Here is a 14,883-nt window from a genome sequence, read left to right as displayed (position 1 = left end):
AGCATCCATATTTCATCAGATTTTCTGGCAAGTTTCCCTTCACAAAAATAGGTATGAAAAGAAGTGTGAGTTTGAATATGGCCATGTGGGGTGAATCCTCAGTGGGAGAAGTGACAAAATCAGAAAGGTCATCTGCCAGGACACTGGTGGAACCCTTGCACCTGTGAAATTAGATGCCTTCAGCCTGAAGTTATTCCATAGGAACCTGGCTTTGGTCATTGGGAGACAAAACACACAGCTCTGTGGTCTTCCTCCTTTGTGCACTGTTCTGGGCAGGTTTGGTTTCACCCGTGGGACTGGAAGAAGTTTCTACTACCCAGAAGTTACAGAGCAGCAAGTGAGACTTTACCAGTGGTCACTGCCCCAAAGAGGCAATGGCAGCACCCACAGGAGGGAACACTGGAAGGAAATTGATGTTAGCTCTTCACAAAGCTCAGATAACAAAGGCTTTAAATGGCATCGTCATGGTGGGGGTTTGGGGTTTATTTCCCCTCAAGAAACCAGGAAAACCTTTCAAACTAAATGTGGCTTTTTGCTTAGGGTTATTTTTCCCAGCTAGCTGAACAATATCTCATCCCTTGTAGATGGCATCAAACATTAAGTGAGCCTAAAGCTTGACAGGACCACCCTCAAGCAAACCTTGTCATGCCAAACAGGGCTGGAGGGGCAGGGCAGTACAAATTTCTTCGTATTACAGAGATGTTGAGACTGTCCCAGGGAGCAAAAACATCACCTGAGTTGCTACATCTTCAGAAAACTCAGAAAAAATGAATAAATTGGTGACCTTTATTGGGATAAATAGTTGGGGTTGAGTGTTTCTGAATACTTTTATTTTTTTATACTTTTATAAGTACTTTGATACTTTCTGAACTGTCCTGCAACAGTTGGGCTAGATTAGGCACTAATACAATAATCATTTTATCACTTGAATAAGATGGATATTGGGAAACAGGCAATACTAAATTCAAGTTTTTTGTATCCAAATTTGGATACAATTTGGACTTTTGGGGAGAGTCATAAATAGGAATTATCCAGCAGGGAGGTTAAGTATCCCCATTAATATGTTTCACATGGGTTTACTTATGGGATAACTACTATTTTCAGTCATCTTCATGTATGGGGTATATGGAACCATGTCAGGCTGTGCTCATCACACACAAGCATTAAAAATAGAGTTAATGAAGGACACAAGCACTGCAGCTCCTTGTGAGGAAGCCAAGCCAGCTCAGAGCTGGGTCTGCATACACTAATTTACTGGAAATTGTCAAAGTGAAGGCAAAGGAGGAAGTGAAGCCGTTGTAAATAAAACCACATTCCAACTATTTTTTCTCATGCCACAAAGTGTTGCTGACAGCAGCTGGGAATCAGAATGAAGGGAAGGGCCTGGTTCTGACAGCAGCAATGAGAGGAAGGGAGTGTGGAGACAGGTAAGGAAGGAACTGCCGGGTGTTTCTAGGGCATGGGATCAGAAATTGGGGGGGATCAGAAAATAGCACCAAGAGCCAAAAAGCAAACAAGCATGCAGGAAAGGGAAGGTACACCATACCAATGGGCATGGGGCATCCAGGCCGTCCAGCCCAGGTAGCCCCGGCTCACCCTTCTCGCCTTTAAAACCTCGGAGACCCTGTTTATGAAATCAACCACTATCGTTATTTCAGTCAGTGCCAGCCAGCTCCGTGTCCCAGGAGGAGAGGCCGAGAACCCGCTGGGACTGGCACAGGGCACTCAGCTGCACACCCAGCACAGACCCCTGTCTGCACAGTCAGCTGTGCCTGCATCAGCAGCAGTTTCCTGTCTGGTTTTCTGTCATCTACAAGTTCTCTGAGTTAAAGCTGAGAGGATGGGAATGGTGTTTCCTCCATTCCAAAATCATCTGTTCCTCAGATCCTCACTAAGAAACCCAGCAGCTGGATTTCTAAAAGCATGATCCCCATGAACTCTTGGGATTTTTGGCACTGCTAGCAGATTTTTGGCAGTGTTTGCTGCAGTGTATGAATTTAGGTAAGGATGTACACATATTCCCGTATTTATCCATTTGCCTAGACTTAGAGCCAATCTGTTGTGACAGAAACACATCCCATTTAGGATAACCGAGACTTGTTTTCCCTCTGGGTAGTGCAGCTCAAGTGCCCTGTGTGCTCTCAGGCCATCACATCAGCTGGCTGTTATTCCAAGGCAAGGAAACCAGCATTCCAGTTTTGCTGCCACGTAGATTTGATCCCATCGAGCATCTCCAGAGAAGAACCAGCAGCAAAGGAGACAGGGCTCTATCCGCAGTGGAGAAAGCCCTGTGCTCCCAGCACGTGGGACACCCCATGTACCCAAACCTTTGTGAGGTCTGGAAGAGGAAGGAACATAACCATGGTCACTCAGAGATCAGTTGGTCCCAGGCTGTGGTGGGAACCCAGCTGGGCCTTACCCGAATGTTGCACTTTTGCAAGACCATTATTTATGTTATGATTTCCTTCTGTCTTCCCCATCAACACATCTTAAAACAATACATTTGATGAAACAGGACATACCAACGGACAGGGTGCATCTAATCCAGGTGCTCCTTGGTCTCCCTTATCCCCTTTAGACCCTCTAGAGCCTTTCTTGCCCCTCTCCCCCTGTAAATAATAGTTTAGTCCAAGAAAAAAAGAATACACAAAAGCTTTAGGATCATCCATTTCAAACAAATGTCAGCAATAGTTTAAAAAAGGATAAACATTTAGGAAACATTTTAAAATAAATCTCCCTCTGAGATGTTAAGTGAAGACCAATGTATGGAGCTGCTGAGCTGTAACTGAGCTGCATGAATGCCATGGCTGCAGCCCCACACTGGCAGACTGAGGGCTCAGCATCAGAGGGCTCAGCACACACTTCTCAGGGCTCCCCAGACATCAGAGAGGGGCACCCTGGAGAACTGGCTGACCCCAGACACACAGGATGGGAAACCACCCCTCTGGCCAGCAGTGTGCCACCTTAGCTCAACCTCCAGCTGGCTGGGAAGGTCCCTCGGCCACTGGAGCTCTGGGATAGCACTGGGATGCTTTTCTTACCCCTCTGAATTCCCATTCTTAAAGAATGTCTCATTTAGGGAGCTGTCAGCCAGGGAATCAAGGAAGTACTCAGCTCTGAGTCTGCACATTCTGGCTGTCCTTTGGGATGCTCTGAGTAGTGCTCTCCCAAAAAACCTGTTAGACCAGGGAGCAGACCTAGGCAGCACAGCCACAGGGTCCCTGAGCCTTAACTGGCAGCACAAGGCAGGGCATAGCGTGGTATTTGCCAGTTATATCCATACCAAATCCTTCTGGATAACAGGAAATTGTCAAAGCTGCTGAGCATGAAACAGGGGGAAGGGGCTGCTGCACAGGGAACTGAACTTGGGGGTCCTTGTGGGGAGTGTTAAAGGAATTAAGGGATAAAAACAGACAGCACAGGCTGCTGCTGCTTCTTTTTTAAAAACAAGTGTTAAACCCAAAGCTGGCAAGAGAAATGGATGGGAGAGGAGAGGCAATGAGAAGTCACCCAGAACCAAGCACCAGAATGGAGAGGATAATCCAGGAGAAATGCAGCATGGGTTGCTCTGGAGGAAGGAACCAGGAAGAAAGGTGGAAGAGGAGGAAGGGATAAAGGGGACAAAGGTGGACCTGTAGGAGCAAGGAAGATGCACAAACACACAAAAACCCCCCCACCTCCCACCAGGCATTAAAATAACAGCAGGACAAGTTCAGGGTTCACACTTTTTCAGCTGGATTACACAAAATGCTGTCTGTTATTAGTGCCACAACCCAGGCACAGCTATGCTGATCTCCTGCTCCAAGCAGAGAGCAGCAGGAGCATTTCTGGGATTTAAAAAGCAGAGAGGAAAAGAGAGGATTTTGGTAAACTGGGATTTCGATGTAAAGAGTAAGGGGAAATCCCCATACAAAGGCTCAGTGGCAAAAGGGGTATTTTCTAGGGTCCCCTAAGATAGTGCACTTGCCCATTTACACTCTTGAAGTTCCTCACACTTTTCCATTGCAAACCATGGGCTGCAGTGAGGATGCTTCAAGGGGCCAGCAAAACTCCCCACTGGTGCTTTCCAGCTCATCCTCTACAAGGAGCTGCAATTTCTCCAAGTTTTCACTTGCTTTTATGCCAGAGCTCCAAGAAATCCCATCTAATGAAAGTGCCCTCTTTTAACTAAAGGACTCAGTTCAAAAACCAACTGAAAAAGTCTAGGAATTAAAAATGACATTTTTTTTAGAAGCCACACAAGCAAAACAAAAGTGAAGAGAAGGTTAAGAAGCAAAGCCAGAAATGCAATGATTAAAAAAGGGGAGAACTTTGGTGCTTCCATGAAACTTGAACCTTTCTCCCCTAGTTTAAGATGCCAGTTGGCTAGTGCTGTCCGAAACTGCCTTTTCTTGTGCAGAGTAAGGTCAGAAGTCAATTGCAGATAGAGGACAGAGAACACTCACTATACATCAAAAGCAAATCCATATAGTGAAATCATCACACGGGAACATGCTCTATAAAAAATTACACCTCCAGATAAATTTAGGTGATGCCAGAGTCTTATGAATAAAAGGTGTACCCTTGTACTATATTGAAGTGCTTGACATTTATACAATTGTAATATTACTAACTCAAATCCAAAAGTAATTTATATTTCTAATATATAATAATTTCTATTTCTAAATATAACTTATATCCAACCATAGCTCCTAAATGTTTTTGTCAAAAAGATTCAGATTCAAAGCATTAACAGGCAACAAAACCTGATGAAAAAGAAGGAGCTTCTCCACATGCACTTTTTAGTAAGGTTTATCTTTCAGTAACACAGGTGGTACAATGGGAAAGCTGCCATTCCTGCTCCTGGGTTTGACCCAGCTCTTCACCATCACATCCATTCAGGACAATGCCTAAAGGAGACTTCAGGCCTGATTCTTCAAGACAGGTGAATTTAATTTATCTTTTTGAAACTTCCATCTTTCAAATTCTCTGCGGGATTGTTTGCTAGAAGACAACCTTCTTTTTCATGCTTCAGGGACAATTTAGAAGTACTGAAATAAGATTTGCTGGCTGCACCTCAGCTAATTCTGCCAGGAATCCCTACACACATCAGTAACTACAGAAGCAGCATTTCCTAAAGCACACCACATTGCCCTAACTCATGTCCTGTGCTTCAGTTAGAACAGAGGTGTGAAAACATTAGAAAATCCCTCCTACAGCCTTCAGAGAGATGTAGCACAATGTTCCAGGTGATGGAACGAGCTACAGGTATCACCTCCTAAAACACAGGGGTGTACAGTTACATGGATGAAGGCTTGGCACACAAACACATGCTGGCTGCTCCAGGTGCACAGGAGTTAACTGGGCTGCTAGCAGTTAAACACAAGGAGTTTGCCTGGTAACTTACCCGGACTCCCTTCTCACCAGGTAGACCTTGTAAACCCTGAAATGCATCAACACAGAAAGAAACGTTTGAAAACAAGCAGATTTCACCATAGTCCCACCAAAGTGAGGAATGTATGCTCAGGATTCTGGCTTTTTTCCCCCCATTTGTACCAGTGGCTATGTCAAAATTAAAACTTTGCCAGCAGGCAACCTCCTCTTCACCTCCATCAGACCATCCAGGTGGTAACACCACTACTACCTACCCTACTCTTCAGATAAGAAACAAAATTAATTTTGACAATGCAACAAACTTCCTTTTTCGTGTTAAACAACAAGGCCGCCTCATGACTGCATTAGACCACAGCACCAACACTGGGCCTATTTTGCAAAAAGCAATCCCAGACAGGAATTAACCTCACTGAAGGCAGTTTTTGTCCCTGCAATGACAAGACAGGGCTCTCAGGCAGGCAGGAGGCAGACACCCAGGAAAGGGTAAAGGAACGTGCTCAAAAGTAGCATTTTGAACTAAGAGTCCCACACAGCTTCTTTAGGTAGTTCAAGGACCAAGGTGAATTAACAGTTTCCTTTCAGCCTCCTCCACATCACTCTGAGTCAGCTCTAGAGCTACTCAGCTTTTTGTGTCACTCCCATAGTGAACAAAATCTTGTAACTTGAGTTATGCCTAACCCAGCTGTGACTGCGAACCCTGCATTACAGCAGCATCTTCAGCTGTCAACCCCAACAAGGAAACAGGCTCTGGAGATAAATCCCTAGGATTCCCATACTTACAGGAAGCCCTGCTGGCCCCATTGGTCCTGCAACTCCAGGATCTCCTTTACTGCCCTGAAATGGATATAAAAGAATAGAAACTGTTCACATTCCTATTCAGTACAAATAGGCAGCAGAGCACCAGAGAAGAAAAAGCAAAGCACGCATTTCAAAGCACCTGAAAAACCCCAAGGATGAGATACTCAAGCACCAAAGAGGCCCAGCTGAGGGTCTTGTATACACAAGGAGAGGGCAATTCCTGCTCTGGAAAAGCCTAGAGCTCCTCTATCCCTCAGAGCTGTTAAATCTTCAGTGAAGTTACAGAGCATCCATCAGTTCTGAAGCAAACTCACCCTTTCTCCTTTTGGTCCTGCTGGTCCCGAAACCCCAACTGGTCCTGGAATACCCTGCAGTTGTAGGAAGGAAAACACATCAGGACACTTTTATTCCAGGGCTTCCTTAAAGCCAGGAGACACTGCTGCTCCCTTAGGAAAAGCACAGCTTGGGAGCACAGGCTGGTGGTGGAAGGCACTTAGCACCACTACAGCTTTCAGTGCTGGTGGAGATGGATTGGAAGTAGTTGGTAAGGCTATTTGAAGAACATGGAAACTGCTGTGTTAGATCACACCAGCACCACTGTACAGAGCCTCATTTTTAATCCTGAAGCTCTCTCTTGACAATTACTAACAATACTGACAATTATTTCAGCAGGCATTTCTACCAGCTCCACAAGCAGGAATTCCTTCTTGCTGGTTTATACCACACAAGGCTGAAAGCTGTAGCAGAATAAAGGCCATTTACACACATGATAAGCAGTTCACTTTTCTTTTTCCTTATGTCCTTATCTCCTTTACCCCCTCTCGGAGTCGGCGTAGCGGAGCGAGATGCGAAGCGCTGGGTCAGTGTTTCATGCAAGCTGACAGACCCCAAGCTGCAGTGCTGAATGCAGGTGTGTGCAGGCACAGATGTGAGCTGGGAGGGGTATCCTCCAGTCCCTCTGCTCCCTCTTTGCCATTCCTGTCACTCCACCAGGCTTCCCAGACAGGAAAACCCAGTGTTTTTCCTAACCCTTTGACACAGAGGGTGTCACCCTCTCCCACCAGCACACCAAACTTCCTTGCTGGTGCTCCTGAGACTCGCTTGGCCTCTGGGAAATTCATCAAAGTGATCTTTAATGCTGGCAGTGTGGTGGCTCAGTAATAGTCCCTCTGGCTAAGAACAGGATTCCAGCACCTCCAGCTCAGACTCTGTACCACACAGGTATGGGTCTACAATTCCCTCATGGAGCCTTGGTAAAGGGGTACTTTTGAGACATTACCTGACTCCCAGGAAAAACCAAGGAGCAAAATGGGAAGTCTTTCTAAATGCCTTAAAGCAAAAAGGTCTTGCACTTTTTAATGTCAGTCTGCAATCCTTAGTCACTAAAGTAACCCCTCTGATGAGAGCAGGATGGCTCATGTGGGTCAGGGGAGCTTTTCAGAGAAGTCAAGATCTGCAGAATACAGGTGGAGAAGTAGCTCATGCAGCACACAACTTTTCAGCATGGTGAAGGAAGAGGGAAAGTCAGGCTCTCCTTAGATTCATGCAATTGTGGAAATCTTAATTGCCTGCACTTATCCATCATTTAGTGTTATGGAATATATTGAAATCACCCCTTCACAGCTATAAAATTGTATCTACAGCTTCCCCCAAACAAGTGACTGTATAAGCTGCCACTCAGATTCTCTTCAGAAGTCAGAGCAGCTGAAATTATTCCCAGCTACACTGAGGAGGAAAAATTGCTTTTTGTTTTTAAATAGCCAAATGGATTGTACATGGGTGATCTGTGATTTCCCATGAGGGATTAAAAATATTTGGCTGTTATTTAACAGCTGTTATCCAAGAATAGCAGAGTGGTTTGCAGAACCAGGTTGGCATTACTTAGAATCATAGAATGGTTTGGGGTCAGCAGGGCCCTTAAAGATCATCTCATTCCAACCCCCCCCCCCCCATGAACAGGGACACCTTCCACTATCCCAGGCTGCTCCAAGCTTTGTCCAACCTGGCCTTGGACACTTCCAGGGGAGGGGCAGCCACAGCTTCTCTGGGCAACCTGTGCCAATGCCTCGCAGTAAAGAACTTCTTCCTAATATCCAATGTAAACCTACTCAATCTTTCATTTTGAAGCCATTCCCCTTTGCCCTGAGACTACAATTGCTGATGATGACTCCCTCTCTCCCATCTCAGGTTGCAGACCCCTCAGGAGAAAGAGGACAGGAGAGCAGAGCATCACAGAACCATGCAGAGGTTTCATTCCTCTTGTTACTGAGACAGAGTGGAGCAAGGAGGCTGTGATCCCAGGATCCAGATTTGTAGCATCAAAGAAGACAAGTGTGTGACATCACTCCTCATTTTAAGTTTAACCCCCCTCCCAAGCCTGCTTTGGTAAAAATAAGATTATTCCTGGTGTAAACAAGACTCGGGTGGAAGACACAAAATGAATCACGATACTGGGGAGGACAAACGTGGGGTAACAGAAATGGAACTCACCGGTGGTCCAGGCCTGCCGTCTAAACCTGAAGCACCCTGGACAGGCGGGAAGGGTTCACAAAAACCAGGCAGAGGAGAGGGGAGGGGAGAGGTGAGTAAAGCAGTGACTCGAGACAAACATATGCTTGCAATTAACAAAAATTAAGACCTCAAGGACAGGTGATGGCACTTACAAGCGAACCAACAAAAACACAGAAACACTGAATACATATAATGTAGACCTGCAACTTTCACATCCTCTTTAGAGTGCAAATTTCCCTCTCTCAGTGCCACCAGGAAAACTCCTGGGGAAGCAGCTGTTGTGTGACAGGTGGTGAAAAGGACAACGTGACAGTGGAGCTGGAATCTGCACTGCCTTTGTGGCAGGCTGGGCAACACAGGTGAGACACAAGGCTCAGAGGCTGCTGCTCACCAAGGCATTTACAGGCAGTGCAGGGCCATCAGCTGTTCAAGCTGCTACCAAGAGACCCAGGGCTGGTGGTGCCCACTAGGTCAGCTGCAGGCTTGCTCCACTCCACATGCAGTTGTTCAGGGGCTTACAAAACAGGTGGCTCATCTCCCTGTGTCACCAGTGCAGATTTACACCAGACTCAGATCGAGTGGCACTTTGCTGTCTGCTCAGCTCTTGTCCTGAATTTCCTCATCCATAACACCTAAAAGTGGCTCTGCCCAAGGTCCATCGAGCCCACTGGCTTGTCTCAGACAGTGGTTGGGAGGGAAAGCTGTGGTAGAATATAAGTACCAATTATTTTGAATTTTCCTCCATTTCCTCACCCTGTCAGCCATGGATAAGCCCAAGGCTACTGCAGACCATCAGAACTGGAATTCCAGTGTGATGTCAAGCCCTGAGTCAGAGAAAAAGGCAGCAGATCCAGCTTCAGGATTTTACAGCCTGAAATATTTCAGAACCTGCTTGGCACAGCATTGAGTTTGACAGGCTGAAGATACACTTGATCAGGCATGGAAAAGCTTATGAAGAGAATTCAGTGGCTCTGAAGAAGGATACAAGTTCCACAGTATCTGATCTTACAAGCTGATGCTTCCTGGTTGCCCAGACAATATTGCTGATCCAAACAAAACATTTCTAAGAGGACCCTTCTGAGCTGGTCTTCCCATCTCCACAGCTCAGGAAGAGTGATGGGAAAAGCCAAGGGACCTTTGGACCCTCCATGGGGCTTACTGCTGTGGGAGAAGCAGCTAGCACATTTCCTGCCACAAAGATGAGTTGTTGGGATAACTGCTGGGGCATCTGCTCACATTGTCACAAGGACCTCCATCCCCTGTGCAGAGACCCCACAGGCTTGAGGGAATAACCATTTACACAGAAAACTTCCATTTGCATTTCTCAGGGCACTGGGTTCTGACTTCTCACTGCTCCACTGAGGTACAATCCCGTGCCTTTGAGCCTTCCAAAAGCAACCCTTTCTCCCACCGGCTCTGCCTGGAGCCCCAGGGAATGTGATGTACTCATTCTGGACTCATTTGAGCACCTGGAGTTAGAGGGGATTCATTCAAGCTCTAGGAGGGAACTACTGTTCAGCACAACTAAAGGAATAAAACATTTTACGAACAAAGACACGCACATTTCAGCCAAAGTCAGGGACAAGGGATCTGGGTGGTCAAACACAGGACAACAAAGCCACGCAGTACAAGAGATACACTCTGCAGTGTTTGTTCCAGGAAGAACATTTGGGGAAGGGTTACTGTGCCACCAGTGCTTTTTATGATGAGAGAACTCAGGAGCTGGTGGAACAACTGAGTGGGACTAAGTTACCACCAACACATCACCAGGTTTGTATCTAAAGCTCCTGCAACTTCTGTACAATCCACTGTGCCCCAATTCCTCTGGCTAAGGCAAGCACTGCTCTAACACCAGGCCAATGGGGCCAAGTTCACCCACAGCAGGGACACGCTGGGTCAGGGGGAGCACTGACTCCATGGCAGAAGGGACAGCCATGGTTCAGCTATCAGAGGAGCTGATTGCATTAAGAACCACCATGCTTTGTACAAAGCTGAGCCCAGGAGACAAACAGCTGGGGAACAGCTTTCCACATCTCTGACTTCTGTTTCTGGTCTTGCCCTGAAGTGCAGAAAACCCCCAGGAAAGCTGCTGCTTGTTTTTCCCAGTCCTGCCAGAAGCAGGAGGAAATAAAGTGATCCCTGATCTATTCAACAGATCTACAAGTCGAAGGCTCAGTACAGAAATTGAGGCTTTGGGTTTAAAAGCAAAGGCACAGTTATTTATAGACCATCTCTTTCTCTGACTTTACATACCAAATCCCCACGTGCGTCTCCTATTGAGGGATCTTTTTACAGCTGATATTAAGTTTGGCTCACAAAGTGCTGCTTGCTTCCTGGATACTTACGGGTAATCCCAGTGGCCCTCTGTCTCCTTTTTCACCCTGGGCACCCTTCTCTCCTTTCACTCCATCAATCCCTGCTTCCCCCTAAAGGAAGGATGGAGCAGAAAATAAACCCACCATAACAGCACTTATATAACAAACATTCCTCCCTTCAGAGAGCACCGGATAGCAGAGGGAATACAGGAGGCAGCAGAGTAACGCTTTAGCCCAATTTTCAACCTAATTTAAAGAAAATCACTGTCATTCAAATTACCCCTGTGTGAGCACCTGTTTTAACTCAGTGGCAATAAGAGGAGACTCAGGTCCTGTGGGTAAAGACATTGAGAGGAGAACTGAGCTCGCTCTGGTGCTGCTCTCCCTGTTGTTGTTGCTGTATACATATTTATATATAAATATAAATAACCAGAAGTTATCTGATACAGTGGGTTTGCATTTTAAGATGTGGATCCACTGGAAGTGAATGACAGGTGTCTTCAAGCCTTGAAGAAAAATCATACAGAAGTAATGTTTGGAAAGACTTTTGTAAATGCTAAGGCATCAGTTTCAACATTTCAGGGAAAAAAAAAAAATTCAGCATTTTTTTCCCAGACATACTTTTAAAATTCTGTATGATAAACTACAATGCAATATTAAACAAAATGGTTTTAATTAAATTCAAAATGTAACCCAGAACTTTTTTCCTCCTCATTTCCATTAATAAGGCTTTTTAGAACATATCCATCCCTTCTAGCACCCAAACAATGCTGGTGGCCAAACACTAAGGATAATCAAAAGAATTAAGACACTTTGCACCTTTTCCAATCTTTGCCCAAAACATCACCAGAAAGCTGCAGCTCTCCTTGAACATTTCCATTCCACTATTTTTTGTGCAGGAGCAGGTAAGACAATGGTGCAGGCTGGGCATTTGGATGGAGATTAGAAAGATTCTCACCACCAAGGATGGTGAAGTTCTTGAGTGCTCTACAGCAGAATGTACAGGGTAATTTAAAGACTAATTTTTAGCTAGAGCTCAGTTCCTTAGGACTGTGTGACAGACTGTTCATCCCACAGACCTCCACCCTCCAGACAAAGATTTCAACTCTGTCCTCATGGGCAGAATTCCACAGACCAGTGAATTCTGGGTGAAAACTGGAGGGAATGACCATTTTTTAGGGTCCTAAAATGAGAGCTGCTAATCCATTTCCTTCAAGAAAATATCCAGAAGGATTTATCCTCTTATCAAGATGGAAGAAAAGTATCACCTGAACACTAGGAGGTTGTTACTACAGGGAATTCTATCACCTGGGACAATTTCAGTAGGTAACATTCTGTACCCTTACCTTGGGTCCGGGAATTCCCTGAAGACCCTGTGTTTGGGACAAGAGACAAGATGTAAGAAATGTTTCAGGAGGGGCTTTAATTTAAGCTCCAGGTATCCCAGTTAGGTGTGCAGGGCAAAGGTGTCGCTTTCTGGAGCACGAACCCTCAGCCCAAAGGCCTCTTTATTTGTGTAATGGGCACTTGATGTACTGTTCTCATCTCTACTGAGGAGCCTCTTGCCAAGCACACCCTGGCAGGGGGCCAGGTGAGCTATTAAGACAATTTCTGCAGCTGATCCCTTTAATCCCATCCATCCCATCTCACTACTGTCTTCCCTTTCATCTCAGACTAACATAACCTTCTTTCTTTGCCCTCCCAGCCCACTGCAGCTCTGACCTACCCTGGGGGTGGGTTTGGAAGTGATACTAAGCATGTTCCCATTTCAACACCGCCGTGGTTTTGGCTGTCTTCTCCACACAGAATCCTCCCCAGCCACTGCCTGCTCTAACCCCATTCCCAGTGCCTTGCTCCTCAGGTGAGTCACTCAAACTTACCGGAGGTCCTGGAGGGCCTTGGGGTCCAGGGGGTCCAGATATCTGGAAATGCAAGAGAGGTCACCGTCAATGAGCTGCCCTCAGGGGCAAAGTGAGGCTGCTCAGAGGGGAGACAGGACACAGGGTGCAGCAGAGCTCCTCTGCCAGGCTGGCAAACCTGGACTCCCCCCCAAGGACTGCATTAGGAAGCAGCAGCAATCCAGGACTGAGCAGCTGGGAAGCAGCAGCAGGACTCAGGGGAGGGTTATGCAAAATTTGCCAATTTTAAGAGGAGAGAAAGCAGTGAGGCTTTTTCCAAAGAAAGGTCCACTCCCAGTACTCTACCAATATTCCTACAAGGAGGTATAAGGTCAAAGAGTAAAAGACAGGAAAGAAGGTGCCTGGCTCCACACGTGTCAATAACCTGTAGGACTCCTTGCTGCAGGGCACTCCAAAGCTAGGGGTGAGCTTTGAGGGGAGAACAGGCAAGTTCAAGAACACCAAAATCTTCGGGGAAAAATAAAGAAATTACATGTGTATATATACACATGAAAATACTTGCCAGGAAATCCATTTCCTGCAAATGCTGAGGAAAGCATTTGCTATGCTTTCCATGATCTGTTCTTCCCTAGGCATTCCTTGTAGATGTGAGATTGTTCTTGTGTCAGGGAAAGGAGGGCATCAGGAGCCAGAGGTGGCTGCTGACACAGCCCCACAGCTGTCAAACCCCAAGGTTTGCTGTCCTCAGTGAAGGGGTGCCACCAGAGAGGGGGTGTGCCACTTTCCAGCAGCACTGCTGCCAAATCATCCCTCCCCTACTGCCGAGATGATGGAGGAACACAGGAACAGTAACCTACCGATTCTCCTGGATTTCCTTTGTCTCCACGCTCCCCAGGCTCACCCTTCTCTCCCTGCACACAACAGCAGAGCCCGTCACCACCGGCTGCGCTCCGGAGTGCCCCTCCATTGAAGCTGCCTGGGAACCACCCACATGCTGGCAAGCAGCAGCTCCCCCAGGAGAAGTGGGAACAGAGCATGTGTTTCACATTCCCAGTCTGCTGCTGGAGGCCTGACAGACACTCTGTGACACCTAACAAAGGGGCAGGGCTCTGAGGCTCCCAGGACACACAGCACTTTGGGAAATGAGCCCTCGTGTGCTGCTCTGTGCTATTTTCTCTTTACCAAGCAGGAAAGAGCAGCCTTCTTCTTTTCCATTCTTACTGTCAATCCTGGAAGTCCAATGGGCCCTGGCAATCCTGATGGTCCTGGTATCCCTTGGTCACCTCGTTCGCCTTTCTCTCCAGTGGGGCCATCTAGACCCTACAGATCAAGAAAGATTTGTGGAGTTTTGCATGACTAAGTCAGGCAGACATGTAAGATATCAGTGCAAGAGCCAAGACTGGCTCTGGTCATCCCAAGAGTACTCTGAAAACCTTGGAAATCCACCAGTTATCCAGGGAAATGCAGGGCTTCACTAGCATTGAAAGTGGAGGGCAAATGGGTGAACATCCTCCTGTCACTGTGGATGGACCAGTCCCCAGAGTGGGGACAGGGTACTGCTTTCCTGCCTCCAAGTCCTGCTCAGGATTATGCAGTTTGCTGGAGTCCACACTAGGAATCATGCCCCACAGCCAGCTGTTGAGACAGCAGGAATTTCATCCTGGTAATCCCGTAGAGAGGCAGGAAGTCGCTGCATAAACCCCCCTGTGCAGTGCTGGGGGCACAGAAGCTGTGACAGACTGAAGCTGGGAGGCTGGGCACTCTGCCCCAGTTAGTGGCTGGCTTGTGAGGGGTTACCCATGTTATCCCAGGAGGGGTTGTGCTGCAGCCTCAGCCTCCTGGCTCACAGTCAGATCTGCTCGCTTCCAGCAGCGTTTCAGTGCCAGCAAGACACCAGGCAGCAAGCTGAGGAAGGGACACGGTGCCCAGGGAACAGGGCAGGCACCTGGGGACAGCCACTCCAGCAAGGGGACAACACACGTGCCAGGAAGCCAGGATCTCCCGTATTGTGACACTTCACACAGCAG

The 14,883-nt window shown here is 46.9% G+C and overlaps 1 protein-coding gene across 6 annotated transcripts in view; it reads right to left on the bottom strand.

Moving 5' to 3' along the window:
- Positions 1-14,883, bottom strand: part of COL13A1 (collagen type XIII alpha 1 chain) — a 58,676-nt gene that overhangs the window by 4,012 nt on the left and 39,781 nt on the right. For 4 of the 6 annotated variants that reach the window (XM_058840961.1, XM_058840959.1, XM_058840957.1 and 1 more), the window contains 10 exons: positions 14,078-14,176; positions 13,714-13,767; positions 12,878-12,919; positions 12,344-12,370; positions 11,028-11,108; positions 8,662-8,697; positions 6,486-6,539; positions 6,154-6,207; positions 5,387-5,422; positions 2,523-2,609 (listed from right to left, as the gene is read on the bottom strand). In XM_058840961.1, coding sequence (XP_058696944.1) covers positions 2,523-2,609; positions 5,387-5,422; positions 6,154-6,207; positions 6,486-6,539; positions 8,662-8,697; positions 11,028-11,108; positions 12,344-12,370; positions 12,878-12,919; positions 13,714-13,767; positions 14,078-14,176 — 570 coding nt within the window. The remainder of the gene's footprint in view (positions 1-2,522; positions 2,610-5,386; positions 5,423-6,153; positions 6,208-6,485; positions 6,540-8,661; positions 8,698-11,027; positions 11,109-12,343; positions 12,371-12,877; positions 12,920-13,713; positions 13,768-14,077; positions 14,177-14,883) is intronic. The other 2 variants (XM_058840960.1, XM_058840962.1) reach the window with 2 other exon arrangements.

Source organism: Poecile atricapillus, chromosome 6 (genome assembly GCF_030490865.1).
Source record: "Poecile atricapillus isolate bPoeAtr1 chromosome 6, bPoeAtr1.hap1, whole genome shotgun sequence".
Classification (NCBI taxonomy): domain Eukaryota; kingdom Metazoa; phylum Chordata; class Aves; order Passeriformes; family Paridae; genus Poecile; species Poecile atricapillus.
This window is presented reverse-complemented; position numbering and strand designations above follow the sequence as displayed.